The 24503-nt window shown below is 49.8% G+C and overlaps 1 protein-coding gene across 2 annotated transcripts; it reads right to left on the bottom strand.

Moving 5' to 3' along the window:
- Positions 1–524: 524 nt before the first annotated feature.
- Positions 525–12521, bottom strand: pde6d (phosphodiesterase 6D, cGMP-specific, rod, delta). 2 transcript variants are annotated; one of them, XM_088621423.1, is made up of 5 exons: positions 12255–12521; positions 3816–3904; positions 3109–3234; positions 1969–2074; positions 525–1431 (listed from the first exon to the last, which is right to left on the bottom strand). In XM_088621423.1, exons 1-5 carry the CDS (start codon positions 12302–12304, stop codon positions 1350–1352), a joined length of 453 nt encoding a protein of 150 aa, XP_088477549.1. In that variant the 5' UTR covers positions 12305–12521; the 3' UTR covers positions 525–1349. The 2 variants fall into 2 exon arrangements, with proteins under 2 accessions (XP_088477549.1, XP_088477559.1); XM_088621433.1 differs by lacking the exon at positions 12255–12521 and adding an exon at positions 12077–12148 and having other exon boundaries at positions 3816–4023.
- Positions 12522–24503: the final 11982 nt, after the last annotated feature.

Below are 24503 nucleotides of genomic sequence, written 5' to 3' on the forward strand. Positions count from 1 at the left end.
AGAGGGCACTCATCACTCAAACGTTTTTTCTTTCAATAGGATTAGAAATGTATACATGCCAAGTATTGCAGCAAAAAACACAAGACATCCGAATTGTATAAAAATTGAAAAACGAAGTCCTGTAAGAGCAGGACAGAAATTCTGTGGTAAAGGTACTTATTCTGTCTGGATACAGGAGCTGTGAGGATACAATTTTCTGAACCGTCTACATTTTGAAACCTCATTCGTAAGCATTTCCATATCTACCTTGATCAAGTCTTAAAATGGTAGGAGACTTTAGGAAAATTGAATCTTTCTCTCCAACTGTCATCTCGGATTCTCAGCGTCTTGGACATGAACACATCCCTCCTTCATCAGACAGGAGAGATTTCGGGAGGCTGTGTCCAGCCCCAGCCGGCCCAGGAAGCACAAGACTCCACGCAGGACAGACCTGGAGACACTCCCCCTTCTGTTCATCTCTGCCAGCTCCCGAGTTCTGAGGAACAGTGTCGCCTCACTAATAAAGGGATGCCACACATTCTGAATTTAATTCTCACATCAGGATTTATTTGCATTTCTTCATTATTCCCAGCACTTGGAACACAGATCTTACTGCATGACAACACCCCATTTTTAAAAGTAAGACCAACAGTGCAAATAAAAGTCCTTTATTTCGGTTTCTAGATCCAAAGACTTAAACTGTGTAAAAACATTGATTTTAGTGTTTAAATTTCAACCTTAAAAAAATTCAAACTGCTGTTCTGCCATGTCATGAATGCAGCCGATTCAGGTTAAAAAAAAAATAGGTTCTGCACCGAGAATGCATTTAACTTAATTGTCAGAAAACTAAGTTATTATCTGAATATCTGTCAATAAATAAACCGGTTTCTATGTAGCAGTATGAAAGATGAGATTCAACAGCTGCTAAAAAAGCATTTTGTATTTAAAAAAAGTCTAGGAAAAAATTCCCTCACCCTCCCCACCCCAAAAAAACCCCTTTGCTTCTCTGACCCGTTTGTAGCGCCTAGGTACCTCTTAATTAATCATTACATCCAGTAATAAACACAAAACTATTTTACATGTTAGTTACAAACTAAAGGGAGTAAAACCGAACCGGTGAGTGGGGAGGAGCTGCAACGATGCAGTATACACAGCAAGCCGGCCTTCCGAGCGCAGGAACGAAACGGAAAACCGTCCAAACCAAACCATGTACACAGCTGGGGAGAAGGGGCATCGCTGCCCGTATGTACAGAGTCTGTCAGGGCCAGCAGCGGGCAGGGGCCGGGGGGCCGGGGGGCCGCGCAGAGGAGCGTGCCAGAGGCGTTCTCCCACCCCACCGGAAAAAACAGACGGGAAGGAGGTGTCCGGCCTCAGACGTAGAAGAGCCGCACCCTGGAGGTGCTGACGAGCAGCTGGTCGTCGAAGAACTTGGTCTCGATGACGACGTTGCCGCTAGAGGGAAGAGGACAGGAAGGCAGTGAGACGCGACACAGCGCCCCCCCGCGCCCCGGACACAGACAGACACAGCGCCCCCCCGCGCCCCGGACACAGACAGACACAGCGCCCCCCCGCGCCCCAGACACAGACACAGACACAGCGCCCCCCCGCGCCCCAGACACAGCTGCAGGGCAGCAGCACCTGGGGCACGAGCTCAGGATTCGCGATTGCGATTTTAAACTGAAGTTTTCTTTATTTCTAAAATCAGGATGATCATCTTTTCCTGACAATCGGGGATCCTGACCAGTCTGAAGTAGAGATCCATATACAGTGAGGAAACACAGGGCTACACTGTAGCCTGCATTTGCTATACAAATACACTTATTCCCACCCCCAGAAATAATCCGTTTCCAGCAACCAGGAAACGGAACGCGCAACGATATTATGGGTTTTCATCAAACATTTCAATAAAGGAAAAAAACAACAAAACAATTCACCACTCTACTCAGTGTCCCAGAAGTTTTACATAATGCGGTAAGAAAAATGGCTTACGTTAAAACGTTGGCTGGCATCATCTGGGACTCTGGGGCTGCTTCTATCAAGGACTGCCATGTATTTGTAGAGTTAGGAATCACAAAGCCAAACTCAAAGAACCACTCTGTAGGAGGAAAGACAGAGCTGAAGGCCATGACTGTCTCTGGGCCTACTGTAACCCCCTACAAACCATCCACACACCGTAAACAGTTCCCCGGCCAAAACACATTGAGGACGACCAGAGCTCAGGTCCAGGGTTCTGCTCTCTGTAATGTGAAGGGGAAAGAGCTGACCTGCAGTTTAACTGCATTCAAAGGACAGTACTCCATTGTGTTTTGACCATACGGCCAACAGCCTTTTTACAGGTTGTGCAGACTTGAGACAGAACACAAGCCTGGTCTTATATAATGGTCCACTCCGTCATTTATAATTGTGTCCTTTACTGGAAATCTATTGTAGAAGGAAAGGTTTCCAAAGGCAAGCTATTAAGCTAAAAAAAACAAATCCCACATGGGATCAAGCGAAGCTGCACAAAAACTATTTCACGCAGGGGTTTTGTTTTCACTCCATGTAGGCATTCTCTCCAAAAGAAAAAAGGAAGTTGCCTTAGGAGGATGATACAGAAATGTTCATTCCCTGGGGGTGTGTGCAGGGTTGCTGGGTGAATAACCGCAACATTGTGTAACGGCACAACACGATTCTTACAGTAGCCAGATGAAAGCCCATATCTGACTGAGAGCTGTAAAGAAGCCCTTGCATGGGCTTAAAAACCTCTTAAGCAACATAATGTGAACCAAGAATACCAGTTAACCTATAGAAACTACATACCCGGTTAAAAACAATTCTGTGCGCGCAAGAGTTGCCAAAAATTGGGAAAACAGATGGAGTTATAGGTTATTTCTTGACTGGCCACATTCACATACTTTATTGTATGCATTGCATTCATTAGGCTTATCTAGGGTGCTCAAGAAAGCATTCTCAACAGCTGAAATATAAAGGATACTGTATGAAGGGAACGGACACGTGTGAGAGTGTATCCCTGTGCACCGGAAAGGTGCCTGCAGCCGTCATGTGGAGCTGCGCGCCTCACACACACGGCAGGGCTCTGTGCTCCAGAGCGGCGGACAAAAGCCAAGCGACAAAGGAAAGCAGAAGTACCTTCTAGGCACTGTCCTTTGAAATAAACCTTTTGTTCAAGCCTGAACTTTTCCATTTGCTCTGCGGAGGAGAAGTTTAACTCTCGGGAGACTGCTTTGCACTTCAGGATCTTCTTGGGGACCCGAGCTGCAAAGAGCAGAAAAGGGTGGTCAGGCCGGCGATGGCGTTCAGGCTCATGTGCCTCTTGCCAAGCGTCACTCACTGCAGAGAGGGGAAACCTGTCTGTTCATTTACACCCGAATTGCACAGGACATTTAAAAGGCAAGCAGTTTCAGAGAAAATGCGTTTTAAAAATTCAAACTTAAATTAGAATTTTAAGTAAGTCTCGCAAATAAACATATTAGCAGTGTTATTTGGGTCAGATCACTTTATTGGCCATTTACAATTTCTTGCATTAGGAATTTGTCTTTTTGCAGACCCCAGCTCACAGACAGGGAGAGAAGCTGGGGGTCAGAGTGCAGGGTCAGACATTTATACGGCACCCCCGGAGCAGTTGGGGTGAAGGGGCTTGCTCAGGGGCTCAACAGAGTAGGATTCCTCTGCCGGCAGTGGGATATGAAGAACCTTCCAGCCACAGGCACAGATCCTGAGCCCCAGAGCAACTGCACCGCCCGGGGGCTATTTAAGGGTTAGCTTGAGCTACGGATGGCCTACAGACTAGACGCATCTTCAGGAATTACCCAGCATTCTCGGAACGGTGATGTTACCTTCATGCTCCACTCCCGGAACGGAAAGGTCCTCCGTTCCTTGCCAAAGCACCTTCCCCGTCTCGGCATCTCTCAAGTTCATCCAGTTTCTGGCAGGGAGTTAACGTCAAAATAACGAGAAACGGTTCACGTGCAAACCAGTCTCCTTCAACGGGCGACACGAACTTTTCCCAATTGTATCGGAAAACTGCGAGCCCCACGCCAGACTCTGTGTTGTCAAGAACAGGGGGACACAGTCGACTCAGTAAGGAACAACAGACAAGTTACGCAATTCAGAGGGTCAGAGAACTGTTCCTTAACACCACCAACAAGTAGCGAGAATGAAAACATACAGTGAAACTGAAGAATAAGGCTGGGCACTTCATTCTGCTCTTCACAAGTTCCTTTCACCTACCAGTGCCTGCCATTCAGCTCCAAACCTGCTCAAGGGGACTATATGGAAAAAATCTGTACAGCTCCACACCTTCACCTCTATACAACGAGCTTGCTAAATATGGGCAAACATTTACAGTGAGAATTCACAACCACATTTGATTTGAATTCTCAAGAACCATAATATACACACGGAAACAATTTCCCAAAGCAATCTCATACCTTCTATAGCATCACCCTTATTTACTGAACATTAACATAAGCCGAAGGATGTGTTCAGAAAGACGACGGGTGATGTGGAGTGAACTGCTAAACACAGCTGCAGATCTCTCAACAGGAGCGGAGACTTAAGTCTTCGCTTCCATGAGAAATCCTGGTTAAAAAGTACCTCTTACTCAAGTACTACGTTAAGTACTACTGCATTTAGTTAATGATGCTTTTATTGATTAATTCAGCCGCAAAACCTAGTCAAGCAAAAGTCTTTCCACAGCTTTACCACACGCGTGAGACAGCCGAGCTCGCTCTAATCGTGGGGCTCTCGGCAGCTGGGGCCTCGAGGTGCCAACAACACCTTCCCAGCTCCGACAGCCTCCTGCTGCACCACAGGGTACGACTCCAGACGATGGCCCGAAACAAGCAGGCTAGAGCAAACAATGGAGCTGGTGTCGAGACGCATCACAATATTGACGAAAGGCTGAAGGCCTCCCGGCTGTTATTGTTGAAATGCAGGAGTACAGATGCTTGTTGATCTCGCGAAACAAAGGTTTCTGACAACCCCTGGTACTTGCTGTCTCTGACACCTGATGAGCCTGCTCCTTGCCATCTGTGTGCGTCTCGGCGCACAGCCCCTCATGAATACACAACTCTGTGTGTCAGCCACAGCCTCTGCAGGACGACACCATCTAAAACCCCATTTCTCCGAGAGCCTCAGGCACACAGTGGAGAACTGCATCTTACTCAGAACGTTAGGGATTGATCAGACATATTTTAACAAGTTAATCGTAACTTCTGCCTATATATATATACGAACTTGATTTAAATGTTTGGTTCAACGAATGCAAAGACGACGACTTAGGAAAGTGTCTAACATCTACATTGCCAACAGTGAGCTCTGAAAGAGTGAGAGGCAGCCGTGGGGAGTAATGCACACTGGTGAGAGCCCTGGAAGGCTGTGGGTTCTAATCCTGGTGGGGCTGCTACTGCTACTGCTGCTATTATGGACCCTTGCGCGAGGCGCTCTGGGCGGCAGGAGTTGGGAACTTCTTTACGCCAAGGGTAGTGGGAGAAGGGCACACGAGCGGCTTCCCAGCCATGCTGCTGAACCCCAAACCCTGGCGTCTTTCAAGAAACAGCTGGGAAGGACTGTCAGACCAATTAGATTCCAACAACCAAGACAAACAGGAGGGGCTAAAGGGTGTCCTCTCGCCTGTTACCATTCCTCAGATTATGCAGCACATGTCCATATTGCCCTTTCATAGGGCAGCACATAAAGACAGATCTGGTTTAAATGGCAGAACTAGTCAAAAAAAACAATTGCTTGTGCTTCTGATATCATCAACCTTAATCGTTTGTTAAACTTAAATTAAGAGTACACTTTGTTACATCATTGTCTAAAGTGGCTAGGATTGGAATCAAAGAAAAATAAACCCCATGCATAGGAGGTCAACACATTCTTCTGCAATAAACACTTTCCCAAAAGGTATTTCCTGGAACTGTTTAAACTATCCCTCTATACTGCTTCCTCAATGATCTAATCAGTATTAGCAAAGAAGCAGAAAATATTTTTATAATGGACCTGCAGCTAGTAAAAGACATTACAGTTTGCCTTTTACTTCAAAACCCCTCTGGCTGGAGAAGAAAAAAATGTGCAGGAGACAATAAGACACCGTGCAAAGCATGGCAGAGCTGAACTGCCGTTTCCTCCTCTTGAATCGATGACTAGAACACCGCAAAGCTTCCCGAGGGTCAACCAATGATCATGCCATGCCTACGACACCGTCGAGCATCTGGCAGGTTAACCATTCTGATTGAGGAGGGTCAACGCGACTAACTGCTCTTGAGTTTTGACCGTGAGCTTGCAAGAAAGGCATCGATCACTTTGAATCACTAGTGGCCTGGAGCTTCTGCTCAGTCCCCGAAGCTCTGGTGCTTTGAAGTCGACGAAGACACTGCAGTTCTGCACTCCCAGCAGTAAGGTCTGCCAGTTACCTCTGAGGTGCTGACCGTCCTTTCTACATGGATCCATGCGATTACGGTAATGCTCCGATACAGAAGGATATGGATATGGACCCAACTGGGTATATGGTGCAAACAGATATTCACTGCAATTCCATCAATGAATCCAAAAGGAGATGCCTTTCAGGACCCTGTGCTGCCGATATATTTGTAGTGCTGTCACTGCAGCTCTGAAAAGGGATCCAAGGCTCATTCCTAATGCACTTTTAAATTCCCCCTGACAGGGTCGACACGATCCCTCCTACCATGCTCACGGTGAGCAGCAGTGAGAGGGCATCCTGTGCAGCAGAGAAGGACACTGCTCACGGCACGACCACCAGCCCCACGGTGGTAATTAGTCCGCTGGAAGCGGCTCTTTCCAAGAGAGAAACTCTCCTCATGCGAGGGCTTGAACGGGCTCCGACACACCTCCCCATCGCCGAAAGAAAGAACTGCCAGGTCAGTACAGCACCCCAAGCAAAGAGCCTGCATCATCTGCATCACGAGATGGCGAGATGAAAAAACAGATCCCCGCGCTGCACTGAAAGCTCCACGGCACACAAACTGGGGGCCTTGTTTCCTTTTCACATTCTGGACTTTGCTAGTGTACTCGGGTCCCAGACACCGAGGCCCGACACTGATGCAGAAGGAATTAACCCTTTTAAGAACTGATTAACAACACAAAAGAGTGGTGCTGCTCTGGTCCCCAAGATGAGCATACGGATCTGATTGATTTTATTGATTTGTCTTACAGGAGACGAGTCCAGTATGTCCACAAAAGTCCTTGGGAAGCACATCTCTAAAAAAACTACTGCTCCTCATTGTTTTTCTTCAGAAATGGAAAACATGAAGACTAACGGAATCTGCACCCCTCTTGCACAGAATGAAACGGTCGGGCTGGCCAGGACACGACCACACTCGCCACGAGCCCGCGAACCCCTGTTCCAGATGAGCCCGAAGCCATGACTCTCACTTCACCGGTCTACACGAACCAGCGCTGAGCAGCTCTCTTCCTCAGCCATGACCTGCAAACACCACTGCACACATCACCAAGGACAAGCAGTGGCTGACTGGAGTCTGATGAAGACCCTCTTTTCCCAGCCTCTGTGCGATGCCCCTAACTGGAGTGATCTGATCCAGTCATGTGCCGATTTTGGCACTCTGCTCTAGCTGCCCCTGCAAACTCAGGATGCACACAGAAGCCCAGATATAACCACAAGCAAACCTTCGGCTGGATTCCAGGCAGACAGAGCTCTTATTAAGGGGACCAGCAGCTTTAAAAACAACTCGTGCTCTATTCCAGTTTGGACAGAATTGTGCATTTGGCCAAATCAATTCACTTCTGATGCACTGCTGCCCAGGAGCCAGCGCAGTAACTCATGACTCTTCCCCTCTCAAGGGGATCAAACCGGTACAAGAAGCACAATCCAAAACGATGCAGTTCCTTAGCAGAAGACTCGTCCGAACTGGGAGACCACTGTGATCTGAGCCACCGCCCAGACTCTTCTCTCAAGCAGCAGATGGGATTAAAAGCTTGCTCACAGGTGCACACGTCTCCACCTGAGGCCTAAGGCACGGGTTACAGCTGGCCATCCAGGAACAGTTCTGGATAAGGGATATGGAGTGGACAAACCAGATGCCTCTTGCACTTCTAGTTTTCCACCCAAGTTCTGACAGTGTTGGTCTGGAATCAATCCAGGGAAGAGTAACCGGATTCACTGTGGGACATCAGGGGATATACCCCGACAGGCGTATATTCAGAGCTCAGGCATTTTAGCTTCGAACAGTGAAGAATATACGGGACCCGACTCAAAACAGTCAAAGTCAACGCAGCAGGCGTCTGCAGAATCAACAGTGAAACATGCAGCAGAGAACGCCGGTGGGAACGATATCAAGAACGCCAAGAACAGCAGAGGCGTGACCCTGCTGGCAATGGGACTTGGGAAAAGCAGTCCGGCCATGCTGTTGAAGCTGATACCCTGGCTTCTCGCAAGAAGCAATGGATGAGCCTTAAATCTATTAGCCACTGGCTTCTGTAGGAACAGCCAAACGGGCCTCCTCTCATCTCCTCTCGCCTTTCTCACCCCGACTCCTCCCGACCAAGGCTGGCACAAACACACACAGCAAGCCATCCTGCATTACTGCACTTGGAGAAGCTCTTAGACCTGCAGGAGACTGCTGCAATGTTTGAATGTCCATGCCATGCTACAGTATATTTCTTAGCCATGTTAATTCAGTGTACAAAATGTGCTGGCCCCTTGAAGACTGGGGTACAGGCTGTAATTTTGTGACAATCACGCTTCTCCAAAGTGATGGAGGCGACACTCACCAAGCCAACACATGGTAAATAAGAGCTGATAAAGCACCACAAGACGGCGAGACCCCCAGAACAGGACTTGGGCTGCCTGCCCTGAACACCGCAGGACAAGCTGGGGCCACTGCTGAAGAGAGGAGGTGCAGCAGGGCCAAGGAGCACCTCCTTAGAAACAGAAGACTTCAACTGCCCGAAAACAGAACCTGCAGAACACACCTTGCCTCTTGCACACATTCGCTCCTAATGCTCTGGCCAGAAGTCAGAGCCAGTCACAGACACACGGAGAGCCAGTCCACAGACACACGGAGAGCCAGTCCACAGACACACGGAGAGCCAGCCAAGCTCCAGGGAGAGTCAGTCACAGACACACGGAGAGCCAGCCAAGCTCCAGGGAGAGCCAGTCCACAGACACACGGAGAGCCAGTCCACAGACACACGGAGAGCCAGCCAAGCTCCTGGGAGAGTCAGTCACAGACACACGGAGCCAGTCCAAAGACACACAGAGAGCCAGCCAAGCTCCAGGGAGGGCCAGTCACAGACACATGAAGCCAGTCCACAGACACACGGAGCCAGCCAAGCTCCAGGGAGGGCCAGTCACAGACACACGGAGAGCCAGTCCACAGACACACGGAGAGCCAGCCAAGCTCCAGGGAGAGTCAGTCACAGACACACGGAGCCAATGAGGTTTGCCAGGCCTTTCTAATGGTAAACTGCTGTTACAAGAAAATCAGAGGGGAAACAGAGGTGACTGTAAGGGGGAGGCTGTGTTCATGTTCACGGAAACTTAGAGGCCTTGGTGCAAAGATGCACTATAGTGACCCTCCAGACTCCTTCAACAACAGCAGACAAAACAACTCAATAGGAGATCCCTGAACATTATCTCAAGGCCGGCCACAATACAATATTCTACAAATGCATCCATTAACTTTCCTCACTAACACATTAGAAGAAAACCTCTCTTACTAACTAAACTATACAGAGTATTAAAAAAATATTCCAAACATTAATGGAGCATTATGCAATGACTGGAAAACAATTAGACTGGTACATGATGATACCCAACTAAAACCTCTCAACACCAAACTCTGCACAGTTACATGAACATTGATATTCCTTGACAGAGACTAGATGTCTAATACCATCTTTCCAACTTCACAGTAAAACAACCACCCAAGAAACACTCCGGCATACTAATTTGATGGTGTAGCTGGTACTGAGCAGAAGCCAGGATTCTCTCCCAGCAGAGCCTCATGTGAGCCCTATTATTCTTCAACCCTCAAATTGACCCACAGTACATTGCATCCCTTGTCACAGTGCTGCTCCTGTTAGCTGGGATGAGATCAGATTCCGAGAGGGAAAAGTCTCCCACGATGCAGCAAGGTAACATCTTACTTCCTAGAATACCGAGAATTTTGACTAAGGCCTGAGCCTTCTCTGAACTTCAAGAACAAAAACGGCACCAGTAGAGGTAACCAAGCACAGCAGGTGGCACAGGTACGGCCAGGCCGCAGTTAAAGCCATCAGTGTCGACTCCTTGAGCTCCTGCACGCCAGTGACGAGCACACCGAAGGGCCCCGAAAGACCAAGTGCCGGCAGGAGGCAGTAGCCGTTACAGAGCACAGAGACCCAACCCAGAGCTCAGAGAGAAGCAGGCTCCGACACGCTGCCGGTGGCCGCCTGTGTCCAGAAAAGACGCTTCATCAGCAGCGCCGGGTCAGCGGAGACGAAAAGGACCCGATGCTCCCCTTCCTTTCGACACTGCCGGACTTCCAGAGTCTGATTTCTCCCCGGTCTCCCGAAGTTCGAGAACACAAATGCTTCCCCTCCCCCCGCCAAGCTCTGCTTCAAGCCAAACATTTTCGACAGCTCTCGGAGAGACAGAGCGGGCCCTTCGGGGCCCTCACGAGTGGCACTGCCCCGCAGGCAGAACCGCTCCCCCTCCCCAGGATGGGCACGTCGACGTCGGCCCGGCCGAGGCTCTCTGGGGGAAAAGAGAAAGACGCTCTGGGAAAGAAAAGCTCTGCACGGGATTGCACCCAGCGCAGTGACAAGCGGGGGCGCTTCCTGCTGCAGCTCTCCAAATCCCTGCCCTTGCAAACCAAGGATTTAAGAATTACCGGCCCGGGATTGCAGCGTCTCCCCCGGGAAGGTCACACACATAACCAGGCCCTGACGGCCAGGACGCGCCAGCCGCCAGCTCCTGCGCGCCGGGCCCAGGCCAAAATAAAGCGCCGCACCCCGGGGGGAGCCAGCGGCCAGACTGCTCCGTGCGCCCCCCCTCCACCCGAGCCCTGCTGATGCCAAAGGCACCACCTGCGGCGGCCCGTGTCCTGCGAGGCGGCCAGCTGTCAGCCCCCAGCCCCCATCAGCAGGAAGGCGGCCGACAGGGGGCTGGAGGGGGAGAGGCGCACCAGATCCGGGATCGGGACGGCTCCCGCGGACCGAGGGGCTAACGAAACACTTGTTACAGCGGCGGGAAGACAACAACAACAACAACAACAACAACAAAAAGAAATCAATGTGGAAGCTAATCACACGACACCAAGAGCCTCGCCTCACACACACACACACACACACACACACACACACACACACACACACACACACACACACACACACACACACTCTCCAGACTGGAGGGGTTTCACCGGCTCCCCCCCGCAGGGTACAGGTGCAGGTCAGCCCAGTGAGGGGCTGGAGGCCGGCTGACTGCGGATTTGGGGGGGAAACGGTGCACAAGCAGAAAAACAAAAAAACAAAAACAAAAACAAAACAAACTCCCACTGCTGTGCAGGTCTGCAGCAGAGGCAGAACCCGGGCTACCGAAGTTCACTCGGTTTCCTCGCGAAAGCTGCGGCGCCCGGGAGCCGGTTGAGGATAACGACAGGACCGGACTCACCCGCTGACCAGCAGCCAGCGTCCGGCACTCACAACACACACACCGACAACAACAAAACGTGCCGCCTACTTTCCTGTCAGAGCAGCGCCGGACGGTGCCCATCACTCGCACCCGTCCAGCCGCGGCCTGGGGGGACACGGGGCCCCTTTCTCAGCCCGACAGAGGAGAGAAAAAAAATCGAACCAACAAACCAGTCACGTTTTTTACGGACGGTATTAGATCTAGTAGCGCACAACAACGGCAAATACACACGCACACGTCTCCCGATCTGTGAAACCAGCAGCCGGGTCGCGGAGCCGCGCTACAGACACAACCACCAGCATAACGCCTCTCCCCCGATCACGATGATCACCAGGAGAGACGCCAGACAGTTGTTTAAGCCCCAAAATCGCGTTTTTCCACCCCCCTACCAGGACACCCAGGTGCATGAAATCGCGCAAAATATTAGGAGGCGAGCCCCACCAGCACTCGTCCCAAGACACGGGCGAAACGCGCATCGTTGCGTTTCTGAGCTGCCCCTGGCATCAAAACTAAGCCCTTGGTCTTGTTTTCTGCACACCAGGTGAGATCTAAATCTCCCCCCCCGGCAAAAAAAAAATAATCAGCTCAATGCAGACAGCATCCCTGAGCGAAAGGATACAGTTTGAATCCTTTGAGAATCTCTTTGGCTCTGTCTTCGTGTGAAGACATGTTCCTGGAAATCGACAAGTCCCTCGTCCGGCGGGAAGACGGCTACAAGCAAACAGCTAAATGATGTCGCCGCTGCACTTTTAACTCGCGGCGGAAAATGAATAAAACGGCAGCGACTACACGTATAAGGCCAATAGGTGCCGTTTTTAATCTCGACAGCAGCACTCTCTCTGATCCCTTAATCAACCTAGCCTAAATAGATTGCGGGTGAGTGACAGCTGATCCGCCCGCACGGATGGCGGAAAACAGGGGGCGGGCACAAAATGAACCAATCCGTGCGGAGAGGTCCGGTGAGGGGGAGGGGCTTTGGTTTGAGGCGAGAAGCGTCACCGATGGCAACCCTCAGCAACGTGACGTCACCTAGCTACGGCTGTATGGCAACGTGTAGGAGACAAAGTTCGTTTGGCGTTTCAGCTCATCCTCCTGGGTCCTGCACACTAACTGTAGCTAATAAAGTGGATCCCCTCTCTATCCTTGTGTTGTAATTTCATTGCTGGAAGAGGTCTATGTTATGGAGAACACACGGGAAAGGTGATATTCTGTGTTTTTAGATAGAGTACCACCATCTGTGGGTGGTCACTAAAATGGTATGTAAGTTGAATACAATTTCTGCAATTTCCCTCACGGGATTCATAAAGTATCTGTCTAGCTAAAACACTGTTTTAATTCATAAACAAAGCACACCATATAAACCTGCGAGTAATTTTAGAATTGTTTCAATTTTACTCACAATAAAGTCCTCCATCTCTCTTTGTCTGAGGGCTTGTGGAAAACGAGAAGCAGCTGAACTGCTGGAGAGTCCCAGGAAGAGACGACCTGAGACACTGTGCACTTCCAGAGTGGCCTCTCTGCCTCTCCCCTCTCCCAGCTTTTGTTCTCCTGTGCTTTTTAATCTTTGCTGTCTGCCCTGTCTTTCTCACACCTGAAGAAGGCTTCCTACTTGAACTGCTTGATAGAGCTGTTTCAGATACAGGAGGGAATAGGATCTAGCAGGAACAAACTCCAGCAGGGCTCCAGCAGGGCGTCTGGTGCTCGATTTCTCATCGCCCCTAGAGCATGAGAAGAGCACCGCGGTTTATGAGTGACGGCACAAGATCTGTCAGCTGGTGCCTTCGGAGTTCTGCTGCTGAACTCCAAACAAAATGATCAAATCCAAGGTCGAAACTTTAGACTTATCTTGGCAAGAGAACTGTAAAAAGTCTGAGCCTTTTGTTCACTGTCTGTTTTGTTTTGTTTTGATTGTGTTTTTGTTTGTATGTTGTTTCTTAACTTTTGTTTGCTTTGTTACAATGTTCTAAGCTTCTGAAATAAAATATATAAAAACTCTGAACTCTAAAGACCAGGGTGTCATTACCCTGCCAGGTATGAAGATATGCTGTATATTAATTTTTCCTGGTCTGGACTCAGGCCTTGCAGCATCAGACCCGGGGACAAACACACTGTTGTTCTGCGACACAGGACGGTCCAGTAGAGAGTTCAAGTAGGGAGCTGCGCCAGCATGTGCAGACTGCACAGGAACAACCTGGAGGAGCACACACCTGAAGAAGGCTCCACAGCATCCCTTTTCTTTTCCTCTCAGCGTGGAATAGACCTTCACCTGCTCCTGCTCAGCACGGGGCCCGTAGATGGAGCCTTCCTGCGCTTCTTACCTAAACTTCGGAGAGTGTCGGCCCATCCTGCCTAGTGCCTGCACAGGACCGTAAAGCAGTAGCAGCCCTGGCCTTTCCCCCATCATGCCTCGCTGTGGGACAGAATGGAGGTTTGGGTGAGCTCACAGGAGGCAGGACTGTTGGCACAGATGTAGCGGAGCGAGTTCGGGCACGGCGACTCATCGCCCTCCCTGCGCGTAGCAGGGACCTCAGCTGCCTGGGCTGGGGGAGCTCTCCTTTAGCTCATGCGGCTGCTTCTCTGTTGTGTTACGCCGGAGACCCGGGTTCGCGCCCCAGGTGTTGCGGGACGGAACGGGCGGCGGAGGGCACGACCCCGCGCGGAACCGCGACGGTCACACAGACACACCTGGTGCAGGTAGCAGCAGACCTGGGTCAGGTGTCACTTCACACAGTGAGTTTACAGGCGGCCAACAGAAAAAAACTAAGAATTGGAAGCGTAACTCGCGTAATTGGACCAATCAGATGCCAGAGGTCAGGGTTCAGGGTTCAGGGGTCTTCTGCTGTCCTATCCAGAGGTTCTCAGTCCTGGCAAACTGAACAGCAACATTCTCATAAGAAACACACTGTAGACTCCTGGAGAAGAGTTTATAGATCCCATTAAGTAATTAAATTGTCTAGGTGAAGCCAGGAGATTCTGTAGCTTATGGAGACTGGACCAGCCCACAGTTACAGCTGAAGTTACAGCTGTTTAATCTTGAACAGAAGAGACTCTGAGGGAACCTGATACAAAGACTGAGAGCCCAGGGATGGAAGGTGAGCCTGTTGTGACTAACAATCAGCCGCAATAAAAACACAAGCAAACAGCGCTAGAGCCTTCAAAAATAATCATAGTTTAATATTAACAATGGCAGGTACAGTGTTAGTAGGGTAAGTAAAAATAACTAGTCCCACATAAACGCTCTGGTCCCGTCAAAAATAAAACCGAAATAGAACCGAAAACACAAAAAAACACAAAAGGGAAGTCTTCTGGGGACCCGACCTGTGTGACAACTGTAAATCAAAACAAAAAACAACTAAAGGGAACAAATCCAAAATACAAGGAGGAAGAAAATAAAACAAATAAATCCATAAAAGTCTCAGGAGAGAGCTTTTGCAAGGCTCTGGTAGTCGATGTTGCTTACGGAAGACGTCTCTGGTCTCTGTAAGTCTCTGTAGATTAGGACACATAGGCAAGCTGGAGCTCCTCAGCTGATGGTAATGAGGACGTGACCTCCAGCAAATACCCAGCAGAGACGCAGACAGGCTACCATCCCAGCAGAGGGGGGCTTCAGAATAACCTAAACATTACAGAGTATTCCCAGTTCTGGGAATCGGCCAGGTCCACCCAGTGGAAGGTTTTCAGAATGAAAAGTGACACTCGAGGGAAGAGAACAGGAGGTACTTCTCTACACAGAGGGGTGTGGGAGTGTGGAACAAGACCCCCAGTCGTAGTGCTGAAGCCAGCCAGGACCCATCCTCTCAAGAAATGGATGCTGGATGAACTAGACGGGCCGAGTGGCGTTCTTGGGTTTGTGGCAGGGGGAAGCACTACTGATTATTATTATTATTATTAATAATAATAATAATAATAATAATAATAATTGCTTACACTTATATAGCGCTTTTCTGGACACTCCACTCAAAGCGCTTTACAGGTAATGGGGACCCCTCTCCACCTCCACCAATGTGCAGCCCCACCTGGATGATGCGACGGCAGCCATAGTGCGCCAGAACGCTCCCCACACATCAGCTATCAGTGGGGAGGAGAGCAGAGCGATGAAGCCAGTTCATAGATGGGGATTACTAGGAGCCCCTGATTGGTAAGGGCCAATGGGAAATTTGGCCAGGACGCCGGGGTTACACACCTATTCTTTACAAGAAGTGCCCTGGGATTTTTAATGACCACAGAGAGTCAGGACTGCAGTTTTACGTCTCACCTGTTTACAGTATAGTGTCCCCATCACTATACTGGGGCATTAGGACCCACATATACCACAGGGTGAGCCCATCCAGGTACTGACCGGGCTCACACCTGCTAAGCCAAAGAAGAAGACAAGCACACAGAAAGTCTGTCCACAATGCAGTAACGAGCGTCTGACATGCCTGCGGCAAAGTTAAACTTGCATGAGCTCAAGCTGCTGTGCAGCAGGAGCCCCAGCCCTCCCGCTGCAGGGACAGCGATGTGCCCAGTGTGTCATCCTGGCTCTGTGCAGGACGCCACAGGGGGGCGCTGCAGGGCTTCCTGCAGAGACTGCCTGCTGATGCACACTCAGCAGGCCTGCTCCTGAGCCTGGCTTCTCACTGCAGAACAGACTTTCAATCGGGTGAACCGAGTTCTTCCCCAACAGTCGTCTCGCATATTCTAGTAAACCTGCTCTGATTCCTTCGCAGAAATCGCGTTTTTCCCTTTTGTTTAATTTCCCGACGTATCGCTGGTGTGCGTTACAAATAGGAAGGAAGTAACGAAGTTTGCTCTAATGTTTGCTCTGAAAAACTAATGTTACAGTAACAGCAGAGGGATGTTGCTGCGCCGTCATGCCGGTAGGCATAACGGGTAGACATCCTTCCTCCCGTAAGCCTTTCAAGCAGAGACTCCCTCCGTGCAGAGTCGTGCTAAATACCTGTGCAGAAACGGTTTCATCTGTGTGGACCGGCGAACACGTGGCAGCGGGAAAAGAGAGGTCGAGACTTTCAGGAGGCGCTGTGGTGCGAGTCACGCGTGGGCCGAGTCACGCGTGGGCCGGTGGGAGCCGGGAGAGAGGCCGCCCGCCCTCACCGCAGCGCTGAGCAGCAGAGAGATATTGTGTCAGCGTCTGACACGTAAAACATTTATCAGAGAAAATAACAAAAAAAACCTTAGGTCCCTGATATTGTGGACTTGTAGTTTTTAATGCAACGAGTTATTTTTTCTTAGACTGTTAGGCTGTGGATTTTAAATTAGAGGCAGCTAATTAAATGGGTCTGTGCCTCACGAGGTATTATTGCACTTTGTACCTGAAGGCTGGCGAGTGCGGACACGAACGAGCTGAGATCTCTCTTCACTCCCAAGCCCTTAGTTATAAAACCCACGTCTGGAAAGAAGACCACCGTGTGATTGGCAGCAGAGAACAGAATACTGTCGCATGTCTGTCAGTGAGAACATACCGACTTCAGTGATGATGACTTCTGATTTCTCTGATTTACTATAGTTTACTGTATGTGTTGCTATAAAAGCAGCACCGGAAATCAATTTACTGCGCAGTGTAGCTACTGTGCGTGCTGCCTGCTGTGAAACTGACTATTGAATCTGTTAGTGAGGGTCAACAATTGTAACTTTCGTGCATTGTCCTGGTTCAAGGTTTCAGCCAGATTAATACTATTAATGGTACCACCGTGAGTGCTGTTGTTAGCACACCTGCTGATTCTGACACTGTTACTACTGCTATTATAAGTATTAACATTAACACTAACTACATATAGAATAATGCAAATACAGTGTAACACTGCTCTGTCACCCTGCAGCTCCCAGCTGGCAGCCCACTGGAGCTCAGCAGTGTGAGCCTGGTCAGTATCTGGGTGGGAGACTCCTGCGTGTTAGTGGGTCCATTGGGGGCGCTCACCCTGCGGTCTGGGTGGGTCCTAATGCACCAGCATAGTGATGGGGACACTATACTGTAAAAAGGTCCCTTGGATGAGACGTAAAACCGAGGTCCTGACTCTCTGTGGTCATTACAAATCCCAGGGCGTTCCTCAAAAAGAGTAGGGGTGTTACCCCGGTGTCCTGGCCAAATTTCCACCTGGCCTTTACCAGTCATGGGCTCCTAATAACCCCCATCTCTGAACTGGCTTCATCACTCTGCTCTCCTCCCCACTGAGAGCTGGTGTGTAGGGGGTGCACACTGGTGGTGGTGGAGAGGATCCCCATTACTGGAAAAGCGCTCTATACGTGTAAGGAACTTTAAATTATCATTCCGTGTCTCAGGTGATTTTTAAACTGCGTTGTGTCACGGCGCTGCAGCCTGTTCATTCCGATAACGGCGCACAGCGCCCCCTTGTGGTACAAATCTCACGCAACGCTGCGAGGAAGAAGAGCGCTGTGGTTTCTCTCTCACTGACCGCTCTAGAGCAGCCTTATAGTCCAAGGAGCGAAGTTTGACTATAAAAAGCGGAAATCCGACTCCTAGTGCTTTGCTTTTTCACCAGTAACTGACACGTGCCCCCTAATTTTATTAAAAAGACGCGATTTCCTAGGTCTTCGTTGAGAAGTACAGAAACAGACCAGTAGATGAAAAAAGGTTTTCAATATTTTGTATTCCTTTCTATATTATATAAATCTCAAGTCCAGTGAGAGAAATTAATAATCGTGTTACATCACGTCCTGCCTACCGAGAAGAGTCGCGGGAAACAAAACCCGTCTTTTCAACAAGAAGCGACAGGAAAACGCAGAACAGCCGGGTGTTGTAATGACGTGAGCGGGCCACAAGGGGGAGATAAAACACCGTCTGAGCTGTGATCCATTCAGCTTGATTTAAAGAAGTACCTTACAGCACACACTTAGAGTGCTGTGACTGTCTTTAATTTAAAAAAGAGGCCATATAATTTTTATTGCAAACAGCATCCATTTACCTAAAAGGCCCCCTTTCTCGTTATGTGGTAGCCTAGGAGATGATACCTGCACGTGCTGATGCTAATTAACAACATTCAATTACTCGACTCAGTAACGGACAGGTGAAAGAAGGTCTGAAGGAGGGAGCGCAGAGTGGCTCCTAATAAACAAACAACTATTTCCAAAGTCGTATTTCACAGACCCCAATTTCCCCACGCCAGGGGTGTCAAGTCCTGAACCCGGAGGAGTCTTTAAACCTGCAGAACCCGAAGAGAAGGAGCAGTGCGATTGGGTCCAATTGAGCAAGTCGCCAGCTGGTTCAGGCCACGAAGGGCTGAGGTGGAGTGGGGTCCTGCGGGCACACCTGCTCTGCAGGAGCAGCACTGGACACCCCTGCCTGCCTCCTGCTCGAATCACTCTTGTTGTTACGGGTTCAGCCTCCTAGTGGTGATCCTATGTCCTCCTCTGCTGTGGTTTCAGCCAGGAACGGGCCTGTTTCTTTTTTCGAAGCCAGAGGAAACAAAGTGTCAGGGATTTATTGTATCATCCCCAATTCACGGTTCTTGTGCTGTTGTGTAACCCTGTAGACAAGAGCTGAAGCAGAGCTCATCCCACCTCGGGAAGGTTTTCCAGCGGGGGAGAAGCGCTTGGCTGTTCAGGCGACTCATTGCCAGCGCTCCCCGCCCTCACGCTCTGCCCTGGGGGCACCAGCGGGGTTGGCGCACGCCGACTAGTCCGGGGTGCCCGCTGGAGTCAGGCCGCTCGTCTGCAGTCGCCCTGCGCCTGGAAGTGTCTTGCGTTGTTTTTTTTGACGTAAGCTTCACCCAAACAAAGGTCATGCTGTTTGCTGAGCGAATCAGTAATTTTTTCACGTGGATTTAAACTTCTATTAAACCCCTGCTTGGAATATGCGCACCACCTTTTCAGAAAAGAGAAGAGAAACCAGATGGCACATATATCACACAGCGAGGAAGGCAGACCTGGAACTGTCTTGAGCTTGTGTGTGTGAATCAAGGAAAACACGGCAGAACGGAAGAGTATTGATCCACTTTTTATTAATACCGTAAGTTCTTTTAATACCCATGCAGCCTTATCTTCACTTATTGGCTAAGAGGAGAACTGCTGTGAATTATTCAATTATTAATACCTCCACTCCTCTCTTTTTACAGCGGGTTTAAATTTTCTGCACAGGTAGTCAATTTAGGCTCCCAGGTGAACAGCATGAGCAGCTTTTTAAAAAAAAAATACTTTGGCAAATTCATCTCGAGTAAAACACGCTGTGTTCGAGAGCTGCGTAAGGTCCCGTTAATAACCAGGCCGAGCTGCGCCCAGCCGTTTTTCACTTTGTGCGACGTTGCCAAGGTGTGCTGTCTGCAGCAGTGGGTGAAAGTCCTACACCACAGCCGACAGGGCTGTGCACCTGTGCGAGGGGATCGATTGCTGGAGCTGGATGCTGTCCGTTGACAGCTGGCAGGCAGGGAAGGCGCGGGACAGGGAGAGCAAGGCGCTGCGCTTGTGTGACCTGCCTGTGCAGGTGGAAGAACGCTCGAGGCCCGAGAGCGCTCTCCATCGCTCTTCCTCACCTTCTGCTCGTCTCTTCAAACCAGCCCTAGCTGCGGGAGAGGGACTGTGGCCGTCGCTGTTCCCCCTGAGTAGCTGGGCGTTCGCCCCAGTCAGAATTCGCTCACCTCTTGCGCTCGCGAACGTTGACCTAACCTGGAGCCGAGGGGCCCCAAGCGCCGGAGCCCCAGGGTGACAGAGTGCACGGCGGCCTCGCTGCTGGCTTCCTCTGAGCCGTCTGGCTGAGAGAGTAGCTGCGCGGCGTGCCCAACGCCGCCGCCCGTTCCCCCCGCCCCCCAAGCGTACTCGGGAACGTTTCGTTTTTGATGACTCGGAGATTTTCTGAGTTCCTGTTTACGTCAACGCTGATCTCTTGGGTCTGCAAGCTTTTCTAAAACAGCTGTTCAGCTAAGCAGGTCTTTTTTTTCAGGTGCTGGGTCACCTCATTTAAGCTTAGAAAGTCTGCAAGTGAGTCTGTGAGTGGTTTTGTTCCAGGTGTCATATTATCATAATTTCTTGCAGTTATATAGTGCCTTTCATCCAAAGATCCTCAAGGACTTTAGGGGTCCACCTGGGTGATGTGCAGCAGCTGTTCTGCCCCAGAAGCCCCGCTGCACAGCAGATCAGGCACAGGAGTGAGAAAGTGCCACTAGCTCAGTAAAGGGCTGATTGTGCAGGACCTGGGTGGGATTTAACCAGGACACCTGGTTTAACACCCCGACTCTTAGGGACAGTGCCCTGAGATCCATAGTGACCAAGCAGTCAGGACCTCAGTTCAAAGGGTCCCTTGTGTCAGAAACATATCTTTCATCAGAGGTGGAAGAAATCTATCAGAGAGGAACGTCTGAGGTGCATTTGGTCACCTATAACGGCCTATTGGTACAAACTCTTGGAGCTGTTTCTACAGACAGCCGATTGAGGCATCACACAGAGGAAAGACCAAGTCCTACATTAAACAATGTGAACACAGAAGAGGCAGAAGTGCTACAAGTGCTAGAACCATTTAAGTAAGACAAGCAGAACTAGATTACCTGGTGGAGTTCTTCCACTCCTACTACAGAGACAAGTAGGAATTGCACAATTCCTCCCGCCTGCCCAACACGGCTCCCACATTTAGCAGCGCAGAGTCAGAAAGGTTGAATTTCTTGAGTGTATTTCACTTTCATGGGCGCAGGTCTCCGGTGTAGAGTGTCTTGGTAACGTTCGTCTGACGACTCCTCTCTGGGATGTTTTTAAATCAACATGAGCTGAAGAAAAAGATTTGCTTTATTGATCCACCTCCTACATCATTTTAAACGACGGAAAAAAAACAAACCCCAAATCTAAGTGGAGAGGTGACTCTTAAGGATAAACGCTGAGGTCCATTCAGAAAAATGCATTTGAAAAGGATTTAAAGATTGAGAAGGACAGCTACACAATGTGTTCACATATATGCATTTTAGATGAATTATGCTTTATTAGTCCTTTATATTAATTCGTTTGAAATTTGTTTTCCCATCTTCATTTACTGAGAGCAGCCCAATTTGCTCCATTTTCTATGATCTTTTCTGAAAACACACCAGTCGCACGTGTCAGGAAGCTTTGACACCACAGGACTTACACTTTTAATAATGTATCCCTGTTTCTTTTTCGATTTACCAGCTTCATCGGCTTTTGTAAAGATCTGATCTATGGGGAGTGGTTTGAAAGGCCGCACTGTGATGAGAGGAGACGTTTCAGGATAACGAGTGGCTGAAATTCTGCTCTGGGAATCAAGGAAGTAAATGCCCGAGACTTGGATTACATGGAGACTAAATATTGTGCATCGCTCTTCTTGAAAAGAATCTTGTGTTAAACAGAGTCTGGGTGAAGGGCGTTCCTCTCCCATACAGACACCTACTGTAGCCAAATGTACATGAGCTGTGGGGGTGGGGGTGCATGGCTCCCCAGCAGCGTTTCCAATCGGTCTGACCTCATGTTCCCAGCAGCTCCACAGCACAAAGAGCACTATTTTCAGACCACTCCATCACAATGAAGCATCATTCCTTATTTATGAGCACCAGACTTGAAGAATATTAAAAAATGGAAGAAGAAGAAAGCATTTTTGATGGATCAAAGCTAATCCAGTAACTAATGGGATCTTTTTCTAAAAAAAGGTTTCTTAATTTCACTTGCACAGAGCTTAGCGTAAAAAAAAAGAACAGTGACAGAAATAGCTTCAGAAATTGATGTGCATATTTTCCTTTCCAATTAGTGACAGCCTGATGACTTCCAAACAGACACATCCTGCTTTGCAGAACAGACAACTGGAATGCGTTTGAAGAGCAGGCTTTGAATAAGTTTCACAAATGTGAAAATGTACAGTAAATTAACAGTATGACACTTGCTTGTTTGTTACAGGCTATATTTAAAGTTTTCACAAATGCTGTGTCTGGGGCACTGCTCAGGAATTCTTTATTCCCAAAGATGCTCCATAAAGTACCTAGATGAAGACCCTAGATTTGGAGATACTTTCCCCTGGTATCTTTGTATAGTTGTATAGTTATACTTATAGTATAAGTTATATAGTTATAGTTACTGTGCATGCTACAGTAAGTTTTGAGATCACAATCCCTGGAAGACAAGCAGCTGTCAGTTGGGGTAGTCCTGAAGCGGGAGCACTGTGGGTCGAGATCTCCAGTTAACTTCTCCACTCGGCCAGCAGAAAGGCTGTTTCATTGTCCGCAAGAACATGAGACACCTTCTCAGCTTCACACGGTCCCACTCACGATACTGTCGAAGCAACAGTCAGATGAAAGCTAAATAAATATGCTACCCCAGGCCGTAGACACATCACGGATATGTAGGGCTAGTCAGGTTTACTGGTTTTTGTGATGCCTTTGAAAACTATTTGGAGTAACAGGGAGCTCATGCTGTTTGAAGAAGAATATTTCTGATGGATGTGCTGAGCCAGGCGTGTTTTTCCCTTCTCATACCTGAAACTGAGCTTGAGTGAAATACAGATGGGATCACATTCCACAGTGCTCTGCGCCGTGACCCTGGAAACCTAGAGCCGGGTTCTCCTGCTCACACTAATTAACACTAATTAACGCCAATTAAGCACCACTGAAAACAGCACCCGGAGGGCTTGGAGAGCCAGGAGCTGGGCGGGCGGGCAGGTACCCGGTGGGTTCGCAGTCACATCCTGAGAAACAGGCAAACTGACATGATTTCTCGGCGCAGAAGCCAGTGGGAACGAGAGGATTCGCTGCGCTGCCGTGGATCCTGGGGAGTGAAGCCCTCCCTGGAGTCGGGACCTGTCGGATTGTGAAGAGACGCTCCTCAATAGTGTCAGGATCGTAATCCCTCCTCTTAAGGGCGCTCCGGCTCTTTCTTATTTTGCTAATTAGATGCCCCTGCCCCCAGTCCTGCCCCTCCTGGCTCTCACTACTCCTGGCTCTGCACTGGAAGACAGACGCCCGGAGGCCCGCCTACCACCAAGTCACCCTACGCCCGCGGCTTGAGGGCACAGGCCTCCTATCAGTGTCCTGACCAGCTGAGTCCGGGGCTCGGAGCGCCTGGCCTCGTCATCCTGTTTTTATTCCCCTGTCCCTGTACCGGGTCCCGTTCCGGTTTTCAGCTCTGTTTTGTCCCGTCTCGGTTGGATCACCCGGCTTTGGACTTTTGGACTTCGCCCCCAGATTTCCCCCCTGGACTCCTTGGACTTGTTCGCCCTGGCCACGCCCCCTGAGCACCAGCTCCCCGTCGTCACGCCCCCCTGTCTGTCACCCCCTCCTGACCCTCGTCGTCTCCTCCCCGTCCTCCTTTTCCACTCACTCCCGGATCATACCGTCTGCACGGGGTCCTGAACTACGCTTCACGGGAGCCTGGAGCGGCTCTCGTTACAAATAGCTGTTTGCTGCCTCGGGTTCACCCCCGCCTGCCGTGCCAGAGTCGCCGTGGCAACAGCACTGGACCCTGCCCATTGTCCTGTGGTGAAGGGGGGGGTTTGCCTGTTGTCTGGTCAGCACTAACAATCAGGCAAGGTGGGGAGGATAAAAGGAGCTGATTATCCGGTTCGGATCTGAACAATGCTGAATGCTGCTGAACAATACCGGGATCCCACCGTCCCCTTTCGGAAAAGAGCAGCCAGCTCACCCTCGCCAGCTGGAAATGCGGGCTGGTCACCTGATGGTCTTGCTCCGGTCTGGGGGCATGTCGCTCAGGTGAATCAGCAAGCCACGTGACTTTCCTCTGTGTGAGAGGCTCTTTGCGGGACGAGGAGTGGGGTGCTGGGGACCCTCTTGCGGAGGGTGAGATTTCACCACTCGCGCCGGGTTGAGCTCAGAACTGGCCACCTTCTCGCCCTTCAGATTGGCCACTCTCCCGTTCCCCCTCCCAGACCTTGAGAGCCACAGTCCAGCACGTTTACAGAGCGGCCCTACCG

This window comes from Lepisosteus platostomus, chromosome 2 (genome assembly GCF_059453375.1).
Source record: "Lepisosteus platostomus isolate fLepPlt1 chromosome 2, fLepPlt1.hap1, whole genome shotgun sequence".
NCBI lineage: Eukaryota > Metazoa > Chordata > Actinopteri > Semionotiformes > Lepisosteidae > Lepisosteus > Lepisosteus platostomus.